The sequence below is a fragment of the Camponotus vicinus genome, unplaced genomic scaffold, assembly GCF_025532165.1.
Source record: "Camponotus vicinus isolate PSW18456_S1 unplaced genomic scaffold, iyCamVici1.0 SCAF_12, whole genome shotgun sequence".
Lineage (NCBI taxonomy): Eukaryota > Metazoa > Arthropoda > Insecta > Hymenoptera > Formicidae > Camponotus > Camponotus vicinus.
Genome location: NW_028141948.1, coordinates 14,680,414 through 14,702,248, shown reverse-complemented (window position 1 = coordinate 14,702,248; position 21,835 = coordinate 14,680,414). Strand labels below are relative to the sequence as shown.

General features: G+C 31.3%; 1 protein-coding gene across 36 annotated transcripts in view; it reads right to left on the bottom strand.

Annotated features, from left to right (window-relative positions):
* The window catches only part of LOC145962872 (longitudinals lacking protein, isoforms A/B/D/L), a 244,731-nt gene that overhangs the window by 157,229 nt on the left and 65,667 nt on the right, over window positions 1-21,835 (bottom strand). Inside the window, exons 7-9 of one of the 36 annotated variants that reach the window (XM_083084311.1) lie at window positions 20,888-21,126; window positions 19,763-19,834; window positions 19,524-19,559 (exon numbers count right to left, since the gene is read on the bottom strand). The exons of 29 other annotated variants lie outside the window; for them this stretch is intronic. In XM_083084311.1, coding sequence (XP_082940437.1) covers window positions 19,539-19,559; window positions 19,763-19,834; window positions 20,888-21,126 — 332 coding nt within the window. In that variant the 3' untranslated portion in view covers window positions 19,524-19,538. Of the gene's footprint in view, window positions 1-3,064; window positions 3,367-5,383; window positions 5,680-7,994; window positions 8,334-8,700; window positions 8,816-10,576; window positions 10,873-11,269; window positions 12,190-13,431; window positions 13,717-14,766; window positions 14,789-15,905; window positions 16,192-19,523; window positions 19,560-19,762; window positions 19,835-20,887; window positions 21,127-21,835 lie in introns of those variants that run through there. 6 more of the 36 variants (XM_083084313.1, XM_083084285.1, XM_083084319.1 and 3 more) reach the window with 6 other exon arrangements.

Below are 21,835 nucleotides of genomic sequence, written 5' to 3'. Positions count from 1 at the left end.
CATATTACTGCTCTGTGACAATTTATTTCGATCGGTTCAATCTTAATTAGGTGCAAAAATGCATTCAATAATTGGATGAAGAATTAATCATAAAAATGCAACATAAAAAACATCATGCGCCTTATAATGTAATGTTTATAAAAAATACAAACAAATCTCAAACGATTGATTAACTAAACGTCCTTTATCATCATGAACTAATGATTCATTAATTACAAAAAACATTCGAATACATATATACTTATATACATTTATACTTATATTTATATTTATATATACATATTAATATAAAACGTTATTACAGCGTACATACTAACATACTAATCAACAATCTTTGCATTTATTTCTAAATGTATCTTTGGTCGCAATTTTTTGTATATTTTCCATTTTTGTTTTTCAAGTAACACGATGAAGTATGAAAATTAATTTGACATATAATATTATAAGATATATTGCATATTATTAAATATATGCAATTATTGTATACTAAATTACGCATACATTTCAGAAAATATAATAAAAAAAATAAAATTGTTTAAATATTCACGCTTTCAATATATTTGTCGAGAGAAAAATGAAATAAAATAAATATATAAAAATTCAATATTTAAGTTTCTAATATCCAGGAGATATAATCAAAATATAGAATCAAGTACAATAAAGTGCAAAAAATATGCAAAATAAAATGTAGAATATATTAGAGAAGAATAAATGATAAGAAAAAATAAACAATTTAAAATTGTTTTAAATTAACAGAATCAAGAATTTTACATCTCGATCATTTAGAATAACAATAAAATCAGGTCTTTAAGAAAGGGACTTTAAAAAGAACTTTAGCAAGAGCTTTTATTATATAGTCCCGGATATAATAAAATTAGAAATTTGCTTTCACAAAATGTAACCTCAATAATTCTTTTTAATGTGACTGTCGAAATAGCTCTAGAATATTGGCGAAGATATTCTTATATATTATTCGCGTGTGAGTATTCAGAATTGTTTCTCATTACATTATCATACGCACATTTCTGCGCATAAATCTCTTATTTTTAATATCTCAATCATCACAAAATGTATCGATAAACGTGGATAACGAAACGAATAGCAAATCGTCGTAGTATACATATGTATAACGCAACTTGCACATTCCGCAGATGACTAAAAACTCTTTTTCATCAGTTATATTGATTTCGTCACATTTTATCTAAACAAAATTTTTAAAAAATTATCAAAGAAAACATTTTCTTGAGATAATATTATATCGATATGTAGGACAAACTGCCAATATCTATCCTTACAAAAAAAAATTAAGAATTTTTATAAACCTTTAATTTTTATAAACTTTTAATTTTTATAAACCAAGTTACAAATTATGATATCATAAATAAAGAAAACTATAAAAACAATTTTTACAATTTACTCGCAATAAATTAACAAATAACTTTTTCAACCAAACAGTTTAGATAAATAGACGCACCAACAACTCTCTGTGTTATCAGCATGTAAAAAAATGAGAACTGATCAAAAAGAAAATAATTAGTAATATAATATGATAAGCGATATTTTAAATAAAAAATATAAAATTAAAAATATACACGCCTTTATTATGATTTATATTTTATCAAATTACAGTTTTATTGACGAATAATTATTTACGTAGATTATTTATATGAAAAAATTGATTGCATGTTTTTTCTTGCTTCCGATAACATAAATCATGGTTATATTTTATATTTCGTAAATATTGTTAATCTTCAATAAATACATATACAAATAGAATATACAAGACTTTAGGAATGTCAAAGTATCACTGTTTTCATTTCTCTCTTTTATCGTCTGTTTGATGACAATTTTAAAAATCGGATATATTAAATTAAACACACAAATTAGTACACAATTCCCTGGCATATTAAGAAAGATCAGAATTACATTATTATTGTGTAACAAGAGCATATATATCAATTATATTTCAGCAGAAAAAGGCTTAATTTAAAATAACAGATTTAAAATAATATAGCGCGTATATATATGTTTTTGTTTTCACATTAATTTATATATAAAAATAAGTCGTAATATGGAGATCAACATCATTTTTTTTTTAAATATGTAGAAATGATAAATAAGAAAAAAATATTTTTTAGTTTTAATCTCTTTTGATAAATATCAAATCTTAAAAAAAATTAATTTATTTATAGCTGTTCCAAAAAAATTCGATATTCATAAAATGATAATACGATGCTGTTCATAATTTACTGGAAACTTGCACATATTCATAAGCAAGAATTAAATAACTATATTGTACGTTTCTGACAGATTTACAATATATCACATATTTATACAAAAAATGTAGAAAGTTTCCAATAATTCTTTTAATAATATACGTGAAATCTCAGAGAGACTCTCAGATTTTAGAAATTGAATTTTTCTTTTCTAGCTATGATGTTTCAAATAAATAAATAATTTTTACTTTTTGTGTTCCTAGTGTCTTAAATAACCAATAGAAATAATTAATATTCTATTTGCAATATCGTTCAACAAATAAAAAAGAAGCCTGAGAGATCCCTTGTGATTAATTGTCAATTATGTCAGATCATTAATAATAAATCAAATTGTTATCAATAATTAGTTAAAAGTAAATCGCAGGAAATGTTTTAAAATATTTATGTTCATGTTTAATGTATTAAAAATTACAATTATTTTCTTTTATACGCGTATTTAATTATCATATATATTAAATATAATAATTATATAATTTCTCTAGAACGCAACGTGATAAAAACTTTCTTGATTTTATCACAAAAAGTCTTGTCATATATTTTCTATTATTTATTTTTCTCGACAAGAATAAAAAAAACATTTGGATTCTTCCAATAAGAAAACTCACAAATAACTGTGAGTAAAAAATTCTGTGTGTGTGTGATTAAGTTGTCAAATATAAAATACATTTCTTATTGTATTAATTTCATGAAAATTTAATAGCTAGCTATATGTATAAGGAAGGAAAGAATCTTTTCTTATCAGGAAGGATATAAATCCGACTTTCTCCATTCGTATAAATGCTACAGATTAGATCAGTCTCCGTTTAGTACAATTTTACAAATTTCAGCTCCATGTTGTGGTGCTTCACCCGGATGTGCCTGTATACAGCCTGTGTATACTTGCTACGCATGTCGCAGTATGGGCACTTGAAGCGTGGCATGTCGACGCACTCAAGCCGATAATGCCGACTCATGCCGCCGGAAGTGCGGAAGGTGCGCGCACACCTGGGACAAGGAAAACCGCGCCGGTTCAAGGAAGTCTGAAGCCTGAGCGTGTGCCGGGAATTGCGCACCGTGCCGTGATACTTCTCCAAGACGATCGGTCTGAAGTCTGTAAGCACAAATAAAGACGGAAATCGTATATTAGAGCAATGTGATGCGCAACCGATCTCTTAACAGCGGGAAGAATTCGAGAAGATTTCAACGGGAAAGATGGGAATGCGCAGAGGAACTTTCGAAATTTTGCCTCCTCCTCGGGAGCGATCGAAGATTACCTTGGTCTGAGCCTTATCTAAATCGAAACGATCAGACTTATTAAATCATATCGAGCTCGGTCACAATCATAATGATAAAATGCCGTAATTTTTTTTATTCACACCAAATATTCGATGCATATTCTCTCGGACATAATCGATAGATTATCGCAATCTTCGTGCTATATCTCGATTTAAGAAGAGGCACGTACGATTTCATCGATCAACCTTCGATAGAACTCCGAGGGGCAAAATGCCGTTTAAAGACGAAAAGATCTCACTCTTCTCAGAGCACGCAAGTGAAGAAACGCGCTTTTCGCTTTCATTTATTGTGAGACGAAACGACGAGCGTATCTTAACATCGTACATATCATATACGAGCGTTTCCCCACGTGAATTACGACACGTTCGACTGGATTAGTAGAGTTTGTTCAGCGTGACCGCCTGTCCCGGATGGAGCTTTCTGATATGATTGTAGATCGAGTGAGACCACTTGCTGACGTGGCCACAATAAGGACATTGATAACGCGGCAACGAGTCGCACTCGTATCTATAATGCCGATACATCGAGTAGCTCTGCGAGAAGGATTTCTTGCACTTCGGGCACTGATACTTCCGGGTGTGCGAATCAATCGCGTTCTCCATCATCTTGTGTAGCTGCGGCAACATCCGGGATCGGTCTCCCTCGGTCGGCTCGTTGCCCCATAATTCTGAAACCGATATCATCTCGTGTTAATAATCGCTCGCATTAATAATTGTTGACACGTTAATTCGCGACTATAATCGCAAAGCACTCTACGCGGGAAAACACAAGGAATAATCCCCTCCATAAAAGCATTTGTACATTTGAACACAAACTGTAATTAAACTGTGAATGTAACACGAGATTTATGCTGTTTGACGCAACAAAGGTTGCACTCTTTCGATAGATTAATCTCTCTTTCTGTACTTCTTCCAATACTCTTTATAATTTTCGAAAATTTATAACAGCAAAGTTGTTCCAAAGCCTTAAAAGACTAGCGAATATACTTATTATCCTAATATATTTGTTGCAATTGATGTAATCGACATATTTAGGACGCTCTTGATTTCTTCATCGTTGTATTCATTTATAAAAAATTTTGGAAACTTACACCAGAAGATTGCCTAAAAAGAAGTCTGTAACAAGACACACACTTATAATCAATTATTTTTTACCAGTACTTATTTCTCGGATTAATAGTGACAACTTTAACGAATTCACCTCAAGTTCGTTACAATATGCCAGAAAAATAAACACCGGTGCCCAGACTGCAATATTGATGAAAATCTATTGCTACAATACATTATACGCAGCATTATCGTTAAAAAAAGCTTGTATGAATAATGAGAGATACAAGAGCTTCTTTTCTTCATATTCTTTATTTCTTTACATATGCCTTGAAAACACTTTATACAATGCAGTCTTGAATCCACTAGGATTCATCAAATTTATCTCGAAGAAGAAATTGCAGGAACATGTAATTGCATTATGTTAAATAAAATTTAGAGAAACATAATATTTGAAACATAATATTAAATAAATATTGAAGCACAACAAATCGCAAATCAAATGTACAATGGCATAATGTGTAATAAGTCTTTTCAACGCATAATTCGCATTGATTTTGATAGATCTTCTGAATATTCTCTCTGAATAGTCTTTCGATACGCTGTAAGCTCAACATTTGTACAAGATGTAATTCTCTCTCGTTAGCCGTCAAGAGTCGCATTCGAAAAATTTTCACAAAGAGATAGCACGAACCTGCTTACGATACCAGGAGAAATAAAACTTCCCTGAGACGCTACAAGCAATCCGATTCGACAAGTAGCTCTGAAAATTTCAACCCCCTTCGCTGCCAGCGAGTTTCTTCAATAGAGCTTCACGAGAGTCACCTGCTCCTTCGGGTGCATACATCTGACGTGCTGATAAATGTTAGAGGTCTTCTTGCTGCAGAGGTTGCAGTACGGGCACTTGTACCTAGGTGCCTTGCCGCACTCGTATCTGTAGTGGCCGAGCATGGTATCCCGTCTGCCGTAGCCATTGTTGCAATTGGGGCAGTGGTACTTGCCCGTGTCCGAATTGTACTGTATGTCCCGTTTCCTCATGTACTTCTTCCGACGCATAGCGTGAAGCTGGACTAGTCTGCCACCTACAAAAAATCGTGTTATGGTCAACATCGTGGTATGCTCGGGATGTGTCACGGAAACGTATCCTCTGTTCGAGAATAAAGGCATCAGAATTCCATGCAGATGGGATATTCGCAATAAGAAATAAGATAGATAGAAAGATAGGCAGAAAGAAAGAAAGAGAGAGAGGGAGAGAAAGTGAATAAGAAAGAAAAGTATAAGAGAAGTAAAAAATTGCGCAGATTTAAGTCACACGTGATTTTCTTAAGAGCAAATCACTTCTCTGGTAAAATGCTTTTATTCAAACTTGAAAACAGACGTATATTCGATAGCTTTACATGACTATAAGTACGTTCTCAAATAATGAGACATCTTTGATATTGTTCCATCTATCGCAGATGAAAAAAATACACCTCGAATATCGTGGCTATTTTTATTCAATATAATTTCTTCCTATTAATATCGTCACTTTGGAAGATCGGCGATCGTGTAAATTCAAATTCTCATCTTTGAAAAGAAGCTCGTCATTTTCACCAATAAAATTTATTTTATGCTTTCGAAATGCGGTTTGAACTCGAACAAATTATTTCATGCGCTTGCCTGAATTTAAGATGACGCGCAACCTGAAGCACAAAATATCTATATTTAAAAAGTATATTAGCTATGTAAGTACCGCAAGAAAAAAATAAATTCCTATACAGAATATAATAATCAGTCACATATACATATACAACGTTTTAAAACTAGATGAAGGAAAGGAACAAGAAGCTGCGCTACGATTCAAGATGATGAAGAAGAAGGAATCTAGAAACTAATCTCTTCAAATCTCTGTTTCAACATTCAGCGAATACAAGCGTTTTCCTCGACTCGCACGCAATGTTCAAATTCATCTTGGTACGTGAGAATAAAAATAATATTATATATTCTATACATATATAATATTCAACGATTGCACAAAACACAGGTACAAAAGGGGTGGCGTTTTATCAGGATCGCACGCAACCCCAGGAACAAAAATCTAGAAAAGAGAAGATATTCCCTGTCTATCTTCGCTGGTCTATCGGGTCAGGGGAGAGGAGAAGGGAGTGGGGAAATGCGGAATAATTCCGCGGGGCGGCGGATCACAGGCGTTGAAACGATGTTCGCGTGGAAGTTGTCGTTCGCTCGCGCCGTAGCCGGCCGCGCGACTTATCCTAGAAGAGCGTGTTGCAGATGACCTGCTTCGACGGGTGCTTGTGCCTAATGTGATCCTGGATGTTGAACTTCTTCTTGCTAAGCTTGCCGCAGTACGGGCACTCGAAGCGCGGCGGTTTGCCGCAGTCGTACTTGAAGTGGGCCGTGACGGCGCTCTTCGTGGTGTAGCTCTTACGGCATCGGGGACACGGGAAGCGAGTCCTCGTTCTCCTCGGGCTCCTGCCGCCTGAGTAGGTCCCATCCGGCCAAGGCAGCGGTAACATTTGTAGAAACGCTGAAAAAAACACGGAAGTGCGCGGTTAGCTCGCTTGGAACTCAGTTCCTTCGCGAGAGGTAAATCACGAGATAAGCGACCCGTGATTTCTCTCTTTCTCTCAAGCTCTTTCTTTGAAGCAAACAACACGCAACGCATTCGTAATTCGAGAAAACTGTTCCAATAAAGTTTCGAGAGTTTGGAAAATTCAAACAGAATTGAAAATCATTTTGTTTGTACCAATGAGCAATTTCGGGAGCTGATTAAACTCGACACGGTAAACCATTAAGTGAATTGGCTCAATAAAAAAAAACGATATCGTCGAGGATAATAATCTGAGTGATTATCTGATTTCCATTCTCATGTGTTTGAGTACAGGATGTGTGGCTAGCTTTGTTTAGTAAGGAACGAACAAATAAAGCGGTTAAAGGCATCTTTAAGCTGTGCACGAACAGAATGATAATTGATCGATCATATATCGAATGAGAAGACGAAGAATCGGGAATGCTTTACAAAAATAAGGGAAAGGTTAATTTGAAACTATTTTAAAACTCACGATAAAAAGTGTGATCATTTCTTTTAGCGAGTTACTATCCAAATAAGAGATCTATGAAAATCCTACTCTGTAAAAAAATACATGTTACTAGCAAAATAAATCGTAATCTCGATAAAAGTCACATAAAAGATCGGGCTGTATAAAATATATACGAGAAAAATAGCGTATAGATTTAAAGTATGTAATTATAAAATCATTTATCTATATTTTTTTTCAAACTTCCTCTGTAAGAAATACATAATTCATGAAGATAATTTTTACGTTTCATTAAAAGTATAAAATTAAAAGTAGACGAATAGACATTGGTCAAAGGATAGGGAATTAATTACATTCGATAAGCCTTATTTGATCTTTTTATTCAAAATAGACACAGGAAGAAGTATTTTTATTCAAGATCATTCGGGTTTCTCTTTCGTTAATTCAAAGCGTGAGAGAGATTTAATACGAAGAAACATTGTATCACGATTTATTCCTGTTCGTAATGGAGTCTAACAATTTCAAGCTTCGAACCGGGATGCTTAACGCGTATATGTTTATAAACGTTGTTGGATTGCTTGCTCTTCATGCCGCAGTAAGGACATTGAAATCTCGGCGGACTCCCGCACTCGAACTTATAATGGCGCAACATATGATGCACATGACGATAGCTCCTCTGGCACTTCGGGCACGCATATCTAACAGAAAATTCATTACTTCATTTAATTCCAACGTTCACTGCTAGAAGAAACTAACAAAATAAAAATTTATTAATGCATTATAATTAATTATAATAATATTCATATAACAATATAATTAATTATAATAATATTAAATGCATATAAAAGCAGAAAAAAAATTAATTCTAATTATAACTAACAAGATTTAATTACAATTCATGAATTGTTTTGAGAGTCAATATGAAATATTATCAATATTAATGTGATGAAAATTTAAAATTATGAAAACTAGGCCAGTAAGTAAAAGAAATAAATGTAAAGTAATTTAAAAAAATAATTTTTAATACTATTTATAATAAATATCACTGTTTTTTTTCTAACTCACCTAGTATTATCCGAGTTTCGCGATGACTGTTTCTGTCGTCGTCTGTAATTCCATGACGGTTGTCCCTGAGTTTGATGATGGGATGCATTTGAGATCGATGACATAAACGTCGGATCTGAAAGCAGAAGCGAGAAATCACGGTGAAAAGATAGCGTTCGTATGACGAAACATGCCGAAATTCTGCAGGACAGACCGAAAGGGAACAAACAAAGATCACAAAACACACAAAGCTCGTGGGATACATTGATTTCGACGGATCGGTTTTATTAGTTGATTGTGAACAATGTGTCATTCGTATATATCGAACACTTCGTTACGAAAACGATCAACACATATTCTCACAAATAGATTAATACAATCAAAGATGGCAACAAAAGTGTACTCTAAGATTGAAGAAAGAAATTAAGGAGTCACTTCAGTTTGCTAAATTTCTTATGCACGCTCAAAGTTCCTTTCCCGATCTTTACATATATATATTTATATATATATATATATTGTTTATATGTGTAAATTAAAATTTTATACAGAGAGCATCAACATGAATCATTTTTCTAGAGATGCAGGGTGAATCTTTTTAAGAATAATTATTATTTGTTTGTTGCAAACAAAGATAAAATCCCTGAAGATAGATTACATTTTGTTAACATTAAACCTGCCCAATGTAAAGTATCCAATGTTATGCATTTTTATAGTTGCAGCTTGTGCTTCGTTGAGTGAATAAATTCATTTACAAATTCATTTACAGCATTCTGCAAATTCTGCAATTTTGGTGCCGCATGTATTGTCGTACTTCTTATATTATCTTATTATATAACAATAAGATACAATCACATATAATAATCATTATTCCTGACTATATATGTATTTCATATGATGATGCAATTTTGTTTGAATTATATTATTTATTGCAGGAAAAAGAATGACATCAAATAAAATAAACGATAAAACAAATAACTTAATAAATTCGATATTTGCACGAACATGTTAAGATCATGCTACGAATACAATTCAACTTCGTTGAATAAATCGTCTCGTACAAACAATTGTCGATGTAGCAATTCATCAGAAGCACGTCGAAGTTAAGAATAATTTCGAGATGCGATTGAAACCAACTTCCCTACCGGTTTATCAATTGTTCTCATCAGTTGATTAATTCCTTTGCGCGTAATGCTTTATGTTTGTGGCGACGTCAATTAGAAAAACGCGCATTCCACGATGCAGCGCCCTGATATGTCTATACACGTTCGACACCTCTTTCGAGCGCATCTCGCAGTAAGGACACTTAAATCTGGGCCGCTGGCCGCAGTCGTAGCGCACGTGTCTGTTCAGATTCGCCTTTCTGGTGAAGCCGCTCGGACAGTTCGGACAGTAAAACGCCTTGGAACTCCTGCGACGTGACAGACAGTCCCAGTCGACTGGAACAAAAATCCACCACGCTAACTCAAGATTGGATACAAATGCATAACAAACACTGACGCCGATTGATGCATGCAATAATGAGAGCAATGAAAACTTGATCTATCTATATAATATATTCGGAGGAAGCCATCGAGGACCTTGCGAGCGAAAAACTATCGAAAACGTAGCGCAATATGAAACAGAAGAAAGATTAGAAATCTTTCGACAATGCGTAATAATCTGCGGAGAAGAGAACGAGGGCAATAGAGCAAAGCAATAGTCGATGAATAATAGAGAAAATGCATTTTAATATCCTGTCCATCGTATAACAGATGTAGTACAAAGAATTCAACATCGAGTGTGGTCAACAATGGTTGAGAAAATTGCGCTAAAGACGTGGAGCTCCTATAACGATGGAAAAAAAACTTCGATAAATGTCAGATTATCCCGGGGATCGTGCGAATCTTGGATCGGAGATCTCTCAAAGTCTAGTTTATATCGCGTCAGGATGCTTGGGGATACAGTTACTCATATTTAACATGTCGATGGCGAAGACGTCGTGATTCTCGTGCAAGCGCTTGACGTGCTTATAAGTGTCCCAGGAATACCGCGACATGTACGTGCAGTAAGGACACTTGTATCGCGGCTCCTTGCCGTTGCAGGCGCTCGTCACGTGCCGCTTCAAGTGGGCCTTCTTAAAGTAACTGTTGGGACAGTTCAAGCACTGATACGGCCTGTCGTTCCAGGGACAATAGGAATACCACTCCTGATACCCTGAAACATAATCGGCAGCACCATGCCATGACTCGTCAATGTAAAAACGCAAGATGCGAAAAAAAAATAATCTTCCATACGAAGAAAAATTCTTTTCTTCTTTTACAAAAAGTATGATATTTTTCATAGGTAGAAATTATTTTATACATAAACTCGCAAGGATACGCGATGTAGAGAGATGAAAAACAAATTGCCACAAGAGTAATGTTGTATTCGTTCTTTTATCGTGCATCATTATATTTAATATAGAAATTAGATATTAATATAGAAATTAGATATTTTGCAAATTTAATAATAATGTAGTATAATAATTAAGTAAGAATAAATTACATATACATTTTATATTTTAAATGCACAAATATTATAGAGTGTATGCATGATTTTTTTAACAATAATGTCAGTAAATAAACTATTTATTTAGTCTTGTTTGCTGTATACATCAGGAAAGATAATAAAAAAATAATAGAAATTAATGCATACTTATATATACACATACATGATACAAAATTATCGCACAACGAATTGTATAAAAACACACATAATTGAATATAAACTTAAAGTTTCAATTCATAGTAATCCATATGTCATTTAACTCTTTCGGAACAAATCGCATTTACACACCGTTATCCAATGTTTATACAAACCGAAAAGCATGTGTATACAAAAATTCGCTACAAATTTTCACTAATAAAGATCGCCTTATTGATTAGCAATTTGTTATCTGTTTCTATATAATACAATCAATCTTCAATATAATTGTAATGTGATTCGTAATAATTTATAATTTATAATTTCGACCATGAAAGGCACGCAGTGGATTCATCGCATTAACTACATCGATTGTCTCGCATTTTACACCATCATATCGCAAAAAAACAACAAATTGTTGAAACATTAATACTGATAATAATTCTGAAGTGAGATAACCAAAAGATATAAATGTATATTATGTATTTTAAACATAAAAATACGTATAGTGGAAAAACATACTAAAACCATCATAATAGCAAGATCTATTTTTCAAAGACAATGTGTGTTATGGATACCAACAAATTCTCATATCGGTGATATCTTTAGAAAAGACTTCCCTATTCTTATGTATCTGCCTCACGTGACGGTAAATTTTCGATCTCTGTTTACTACAAAAATGACAATATGGACACTTAAAACGCGGTTCTTGTCCACATTCATACTTCAGATGATGGGTTAGGCTTGTTTTGTGACTGTATTCGCTGGAACAATTAGGCTTTGGACATTTGAACATCTTTTTCTTAATAAAAAAATGCCTATGATTGTATATTGTTGGCTGATCAAAATCTAGAAAAAGAAAAAAATGAAATAATCAATGTTGATGTCTGGACTGGATTGAACTATTAAAAGTATTAGTATGCTTTTACTTTGAACATAACAAATTTGCTAACAGCAATTTGTTAATAACTTGTGTACAAGTAATTGTTTTAAACTAAAAATAATTTATTGTTCTCGATCTGAATGTCTGAATACTTATATATGATATGAAGGAATTTTATTGATATAAAATTCCTTCTCTTTAAATTATGAAATATATAAATTATTAATTTCAAAATTTAAATGATTGAATAGGATTGCAAGTTAAATGAAATGAAACAAAGTAATTTCGGAAACAAATAAATAATAAATCTCGTATGTGTCTCGATGTTGGCTAACGTATTTGTCTGGCTGACATAGCCATGAAAATCTCCTAAAATACAGAAAAAAATATAATGCGTGTAAATCGTTGCATAATTAATATGTCATGAATTCATGATAACAATGAAAATTTTATTAAGTATCGTAAAGTATTGAGTATTTTACAATAATAAACTGCATGATATATTCTTGTCAAGATTCTCAACATTCTACCTTAATTGAAATACAATTCAAATAATTACTCTTTAATCTTTTTTTCACTTTATAATTTATCGGTGGCATGTATATTTCTTTAACATTTAATTGTCTATTTGATTATAACGAAAGGAATTATTCCTTACATCTTTTTATGATATGCGCGCGCCCTTAATTTCCAAGAAATTAATTTTTTTGTGCATATCAAAATGTGTATACATATTTTTATATTTTATGAAATATATATAATTATCGTTTATATAAATTATCATGCACTGTAACTCAAATAACTGTGTTTTTAAAAAGATTTGTTAAATTTATAACTGAATTATTTTTTTATTCGATAAAAAAATACAAGCAATTATTTAAAAAATATATTAGTAATAACTCTCATTTTTCTGTTTCAGATATGTATATATAAATAACTTGAATATTATGTTCCAAAAACTTGGAAATTTTTTACAAAGAATCCACATCAATCTCTAATTTGCGCTGTTTCCAAAGACAATCTCCTATCATTTTCAGAAATAAAATAAAATATCTTTTTATATCTAACAAAAATAAAATATTCTCCGTTCAATATATTATTCAACCCTCTATTTGTAACATGCATGTTCCAAACTTTACATATATCTGTTATCAAGCATCCTATATTTTGTCTTTATTATGAATCGTGAGTTAGGAAAGGATTCTCACTGAAAGTTTGCGACTGTTGAAAGATATCGATAACATAGACAGCGTAGTCCTGGTGCTTAGCACGAATATGCTTCCGTACGTCAGGCTTGACCTTGCACATGTAGTAGCAGTAGGGACACTTGAACCTGGGTAGCTGACCGCATTGATAGCGCAGATGACTCGTTAGATTTCTCTTCCACGTGAAGACACTCCGACAATTCGGATTCGGACACGAAAACTGGCCTGATTTGCACCTCGGTCTATTAGTCTCAGGATGTCTCGTCCAACACGCGGATATTTTGTTATCTGAAAAAGTAACGACTCGTTCGCGATTAAAAAGTTCCAGTAATATTCGTCGATGCGTGCGAAAAGACAGAGTGCATATCGTTCCTGAGACAAGAGAAACAAAAACGTCGCCAAAATTGCGAGTGTATAATAAATCTCGACACTCTGATTAGAACGTGGTTCGCCTTCTTATATGAATCTCTTTTTTTCTCTCTTTCTAAGCTGAAATTGCAATTTTTGATTGCGTCCTTTTGATCAACTTGTTCGTATGACGCATTTCATTTAATAAATATTCAGAAGCAACAACTTTATATTTAAATTAAATATTCACTACACTTGTGATTTTCACGAAGGCTATTTTTTCGAAAGTGAATAAAGGCGATAACATTGAAAGTATGTCCATTAAATAAAAAAACGATAGAATACAAAAACGTAGAATTTAATTTTTATTTATTTTTGTAAAATTAAAGATATCACTCTAATTTAAAATAAATTAATAAATTAAATATATTGGATAACTCATTCTTGAACTTAGAAGTCATCTATTACATACACACAGCATCTTCTAGAAAAAATCAAATTTCTTTAAATTTAATTTTTTCGTTTTGTACCAGACAATTTTAAATTTATAAAAAACGAATATGAATGATTAATAAATATTTAATAATATCATAAATCAATAACAATATCGCAACTTTATTTAAAAAATCTGTGTTGATTTTGCATCTTGAGTTGTAGAATTTTAATCGATATGACCATCGTAAGGATGAAAATAAAAGCCTCGATTAGCTTTGTTGTTCTTCCACCTCCATGCCGAGTGTGGAGCAAGAATTCTTGAAGATGTCCACGACGTAAACTCTGAAATCCTTGTGTCTTCTGATGATGTGTTTTTTAACATCGAATTCGAATTTGCAACAATACTCGCAATAAGGACACTTGAAGCGCGGCATAATACCGCACTCATATCTGAGATGCCTCGTCAGATTCCTCTTCCACTTGAAAACGCGATCACAATTATCATTCGGGCAACGAAATTTGCTTCTATTGTTGTCGGAGAACGATTTATTGAAGACTTTAAAAGATCCATTAACGTCTGGAAGCAGAAGAACAAATGGGGAATTCCCAATTAGTTTCGGTGCAAAGTCTTGAGTCCCCACAGGTTAACATGCAAAATAAACCCAATCGCTCGTAAGAAAATTATTTTCCAAAAATGAAGTGCACATCAAGAATGCTGAAAAATAAAGATGTGGCAACGTAAAATATCCAGATATCTAGATAGGATCCACTTAATACATGTCTATGAAATTTTGCACGTCGTAGATATTTTTAGATCAAAAATGTGATATGAAATTAATAATTAATTAATAATTAAATATTAATAATTAATATTAATAATTAAATTAATGCGATAAGACATTAATAATTAAACACTAGGAAATCACATTTCATTAAATCTCAAGAACATCATACAACATCAAACAACATATCAATTACATAACCCAGATAAAGATCATATGTTATATTTATCTTTCGTTATTTGACAAGAGAATAAATTATTATTCACTTGTCAATTGCTACAATTATATCTATAATATAAAAATAATATCGTTGGAAAGATAATTTTATTATTTTCACTAATGAAAGAGGAAGAAATACAAGAATGTGAAAATTAATAACTTTATTTAGAATAAATATTAATCTTTATTTCTGTTTCTAAAATTAAAGATAGGATAATTCTAATTTCATTAATAAATGAAATACACCAAATAATTCAATTGTCTTAAATATGTTCAATTAAAACATGAATTGATACTTTTATAGAACAACGATTTTAGTATTCTGTGTTTCATAGATGAACATATCATATAAATATTTTAGAGAAAAATCTTATTACATATTATATATATAAATATTTTTTATAAAAAAATTTGTCTAATTTTTTTTACCAAAGACAACTTTAAATTTGCATAGACATAAAAAACTTAATTTAACAATTAATTTAACAATTAATAAATAATTAATAATAATATTTTAGCAATCTAAAAATAAAATAACATTGCATAAATATTTATTATCCATTATCAATCTTATTTTTAAAAAATCATATTCGACCTTGCAGTGTCTTGATTATCGTAGAATTATAATCGCGATACAATCAGCAAATCACGTAAAAACAAGCTTCGATTAGCATTTTTTATTCGTCTACCTACGTGCCGAGCGTGGAGCAAGAATTCTTAAAGATGTCCATGACGTAAACCGCGAAATTCTTGTGTTTTCTGATTATATGCTTTTTCACATCGGCTTTGGCTTTGCAGCAATACTTGCAATAGGGACACTTGAAGCGCGGCATAAGACCGCACTCGTATTTAAGATGTCTCGTCAAGTTTCCCTTCCAATTAAAGGACCTGATGCAATTGGAATTGGGACAAACGTAGGATCCGCCATAGTGCTTTCTGATTTTTGTTTTCATGTCACGAAGTCTTGTCGTGAAGAAGTCTGAAAAGAACAAGGATGTCGTTGTGAGCAAAATGACCTGCAATTTGTTTAATTAATTGTATATCGCACAGATAGCAAAACCCAAAGATTAGTTTTGATCTTTCTAAACATTGTTATATTACGCCATAAAAAAGTATATCTATGAATCCATATATTGTCTGATTAATTCAACCTGATTAATCCAAACTGAGAACATCGAGTAATCACACTTTATTTACATTCTTACATCTTGAAATTATATGTATAACAAATTAATCGCATAAAATTTAACATGTAAATTCCTAAAAGAGAATATAATTTTATTACAAATCGTTCAAAATGAATCCGTTGAAAAAAGTAAATATTGATATTATACAGAAAGACGTAATTGGAATAAATAGCATCAATGTAATTCGATTAATAAAAAATTTATCTTCATTTCTTTCAAAAAATACATATTTCGTTCCCTAAAAAGATTGGTCCTTTATTTTTCGATAAATGCAATTTCTATTAATTTCTAAGAACACACTTTTTAGCTTTGTTTTTTAGAATTTCATAATTATTATTAAAACTTTCACTCATTCTTATCTCTTCCTTTTTTCTCTTAGGAAAATATTAATTTAAGATTTCATTCTCTTTCATCATATATTTTGCTTGTTCTATATTGGCTTTTGATTTCTTATAAAGCAACAAAATTAGAAAAAAGGGAAATTTTCTATTCAATTTACGTATTCAACGTAAATTATTATAAAATAATTAATTATTATAAAAATAAACTTTTTCTTTGACGCCACATAACTTCAAATTAAACAACACAAAAAGAAAAAAACATGTTACTTTTTCTAAATATTAGTTAAACGTCATATTTATATATGTGATTTTTTTTTTAAATCATTTTCTCATTATAACATTATTTTGAAATAAATACAATATATTCGACGAATATCTTATATGGTTGTACCGAAAAGTTTCGAGAATCTGAAAAGCATTTTAAAAATCGCACATCGAGAGTAAATCGGGATCATTCAGAACGTATTGGTAGTCAGAACATAGACGCTGCGATCCTTGTGCAGTCTTTTGATATGTCTACTGATATTAGCCTTCCATTTGCCGCGGTAATCACAATGGGGACACTTGAACCGCGGCTCTTTGCCACACTCGTTACGCAGGTGCCTCTTCAGGGTGCATTTCCATACGAATATTCTGGGGCACTTGTGACATTGGTACCTCTTGCAATTATCATCGGCACGTCGATTCTTCCTGTAGAAATCCGCGGGATAGATATCTGTGAACACAGAGCGATTCCAATAGGTTATTAGACGTCGAAGTAATCGTGTGTGAACGTCTTGACTTGAATATTGACTCCCATAGAATTATTCGAACAGAAGGAAATAATTAATTCCAAAATGTTTTATAAATTTAGCATTAAGCAGTAGCTATACAATAAGTTATCTATGCATTCGGTGTAAAAACGATGATGAAAATGATTCATTTTTAGAAAAAATGCCTATGTGTAAGCAATAATATAGATGATGGTAGAATATGTTTTTAAAAAAATGTATTGTAATTTAATTATTACGTATTAACGTATAAAAGATGTCGGGAAAATTATTAGTGTATCAAAGAAAAATATAAATTATTACTAGCCTATTTTATGCGACATTAAATGTATATTCATTACTTAATATATTTATTTAATATATTTATATTTATTACTTAATATATTTATTTCGCATAATCTATGTAGAATTTGGTACAATAACATATAAAATTATTATTATTATTATTTACGCAAATAATTATTCGTATAATTTTTACAAAAGCATTATTTATTTCTTGACGCAGCGCTTGATCACATCGGCTTGGTCAATACTTCGCCCTCTTGCAATTGGCGCAGATATGTTTGTAAATGTCACTGTACATCTAACTTCCATCAGTAATCGCAGTACATTTCAAGCGTGGATTCTGCCTACATATGTACAGGAGATGCCGTGTAAGGCTCTTCTTCTGCTTGAAACTACGGTGACAATTCGGATAATGTGATAATTTTAAACATCATTGGAACAATGGAAAGAGCGGAGCATAATGGCTAGTTAGATCTGGCGCATATTATTTATATAGAAGCCAGTAATCGAGATCAAAAGTATTACCATAATGCCACATATTCGGAGACATTACGTTCATTATTATCGAGTGACTTTCTTGAAAAAAAAAAAAACTGCTAAAAACATTATAAATATGATGGAGAGTGACAATGTTCGATTATTGCGAATATAATGCGTTACCAACCAAACCATTAGTATCTTTAATACATATATATGGGGATATACATATGGGGATATATTAAAAAAATTTGTAAAATGCTTATATATCTTAAATGATTTTATTTAACATTCTGCAAACGATAAAAGGATTTTTCTCTATTGTAATGACATATAATGTAAAATTTATTTCCGTCATATTTCAAAGGAAAATTATCATAATAAAATTAATAAAACACAGCCTAGGGATAATTAAATTTGATACAATATAGGATTTTAAATGTGAGCTACACAATTGATCGCTTGTTCTCGTATTAATATACATATAATTAATATACATTAGTATAAAATTAATATAAATTAATATACATTAGTATATTAGTATATTACTATCAAATATCAATCGTGTGATTAATTGAAAAATTATTAGCAAGTCGTGAATCACATCAAATGTAAAATCTTTGTTAATTTGGTAGTTCAACATAATCAGTGACAAAATTCATGTCTGATGTATAATAATAAAATAATGTCACATTAAAAAATGCCATTTATTTTGTTAGATATTTTATTAATAATAATAATAATGAATAATAATAATTATTATTATTAATAATAATAATAATAATAATAATAATAATAATAATAATAATAATGAAAGATATAAATCGAAAAATATGCAAAATTAAAAATTAATAACACATTCTTTTTAAGCATTTCCGCTCGAACATACTCGCATGTATATTTTCACTATACGCTGTACAGATCTTAATAAATCTGTAAATAAATTAAATTAAAATTTCAATCTTTGCAGAAATTCGTTAATATATTATTAATCGTGTATAAAAAATTCCTCGTGTAAAATATCATCAATATGGCTTATAAACGTAATGTCTAACAACATCGAGTGCATACACCTCTCTGTACTTATGATTTTTGCGCACGTGTTTGTAGACATTGCTACGTAAATTGTAACGACACTGGCAATACGATTTAAATCGTGGACTTTGTCCGCAAGCAAGTGCCTATTAAGGCTGTTCTTCCTTTTGAACATGCGATTGCATGTGGGATACAGGTAAATCCTCTTAGCGGAGGAGGATTACAGTTCTGTCACCAGAAACTTCTGGTCACCTGAAAAAGTCACAAGCAAAGAGTGCGCGATCAGTAATGCGCAAAAATTTCTACTCGAAATTTGTTTTCTATTCAATCTTGTTGTCGTGTCTTGATTGTGAATGAGAAGAAGAAGTAATGAATAATCTCTTTAAAGAACAGTAAAAAACGATTTATTTGTTTATGTGCTCGATCAAATTATAGTTGTGGAGAAAAAATATTACCGTAGCTGTTAGAACAAGGATACTTCCCCTCTGTCGAGACATTGCTCTTGTAAAATTTGCATTAATTGACGTCTGAAAAAGAATTTAAAAAATCTCGATCAAGCGATCGTTGAAGCTCCAATTTTCAATAGAATTATCAGCGATATAAATATCGAATGGATGAATGTCGTTCCGATGTTGAAAAAAAAACACCGGATCATAATTAATACTGCATTTATCAATAATAAAAAACGATATCATATTAACACATAGCGATTAGAAAAGGAAAATCAAGCAGTGTATTTTTTTTCAAAAAGATAAGGCAAAGAATAGATGTGAACAAAAGTGAATTTTTAATAACAAAAGGTTACGTATACTTTCAGTGATTTTTAAACATCTTGCTTCTATAAAATTTATAACATAATAGATAGACAATGTGTTAATTAGAATACATTCATTACTTATTCAAAAATTTCTTTTAGAAATACATTTTATAATTGTTTTTAGATTGATATTTCTAAATTTGTTACAACGAAAAGAAGACATATATTTTTTATAGTCAATAATAGTTTTAATAAATTATAGTTTTATATTCAATAAAAGCTTAATTTTTAATAAATCCTACAATCTAATACAATTTGTGCAATTTACGTTATTTCACAATTTTCAATATAAAAATTAGATAGCATGCACGTAACATAAATGATATGTTTATGTAGAAATTATCAGTAAACTAAAGAAATGTCAATCATTACAGTTAATAAAATTTACATAGATGAACGAAAAACGAAAAGCAAGAGCCGATTAACAACAGAAAAGAACAAATTGAAATACAAATTATACTACAAAAAAAGTGATATTAATTCACCGTTATAAAAAATATTAAATACAAACACAAAAATATATTAAATATTACATACATAGTGAAAATATGGAAAGAATTATTTGATTACAGCGTGATAAAGCAAGGCGAAGAAGTGCTCTTTATTTAATATTAATTTATTATCATATATATTAATTAATATATATATATTAATGAATTGCACAAATAAAGGACGCGGTCGGAAAGGGAGAGAGGAATGTACTTTATCAATTTCTGCCGATATCAATACAACGAACGACAGCGCCCTGGTGCCGTTTGCGTACGTGCTTATAAACATCGGAGGTCCATCTCGAACGAAAATCGCAGATCGGACATTTGAAGCGTGGATTCTGTTGGCACTCGTAACGCAGGTGTCTCGTCAGGGAACCGCGATGGGTAAACGAGCTCCCGCAATTGTTGATACAAAGGAACTTTCTGCGAGTCGGTACTTGGACGCGATGTTGGAGCAACCGGCTGTATCCCGGCGGAATTGTAGGAGGCCAAACGTAGCAAGGATTAATGCCTGTAACAGAAGATCCATTAATTGACAGCGCGTCGTTTTGTCAAGATATAACACTAGCCTATACAGCTTGGCCGTATCAACACAGAAATTGGCATGAGAATTTTTTATACCAAACGATTTCCACATAAGATAAAGCGAAGTAGATGATCATTCGTTTTCCTTGAGATTTATTCAAGTTACATCGAATTCGTGTTATACTATCAAATACAATGATTACAACATCAAAATACGTAGCTCAAAATTATTTTTGTTCAAAATGATTTTTTTTATTACGCAGATTCTTCTCTGTTAATTTATTCGGCATTACGTATAATTTTGATACTGATTTTTTGAACAATACATTATTTTAATTCAACAAAAAACATAGCGTTGAGATATAAAAAATGCGATTTCTCGTATAAATGCATAAAATTAAAATATTCTAACAAACAGAAAAATTTATTGTTGTAATAATTCTTCAAATATTTACACAATTCGCATTTTTTCGCAAATTACGTGAACGTTGCTTAAACAATAATGCCGCACACAAACAAAGATCAACTATCTAAATAAAAAAAATCTTCAAGAAGAAGATAAAAAAATTTCACAAAGAATGCTCATCAATCAATATGCGACGTATGGATCGATACAGTTGTGCAATTTGCGCATGTGTTTATAAACATTGGAGCTCCATCTCGAACGGAAATCGCAGAACGAGCATTTGAAGCGA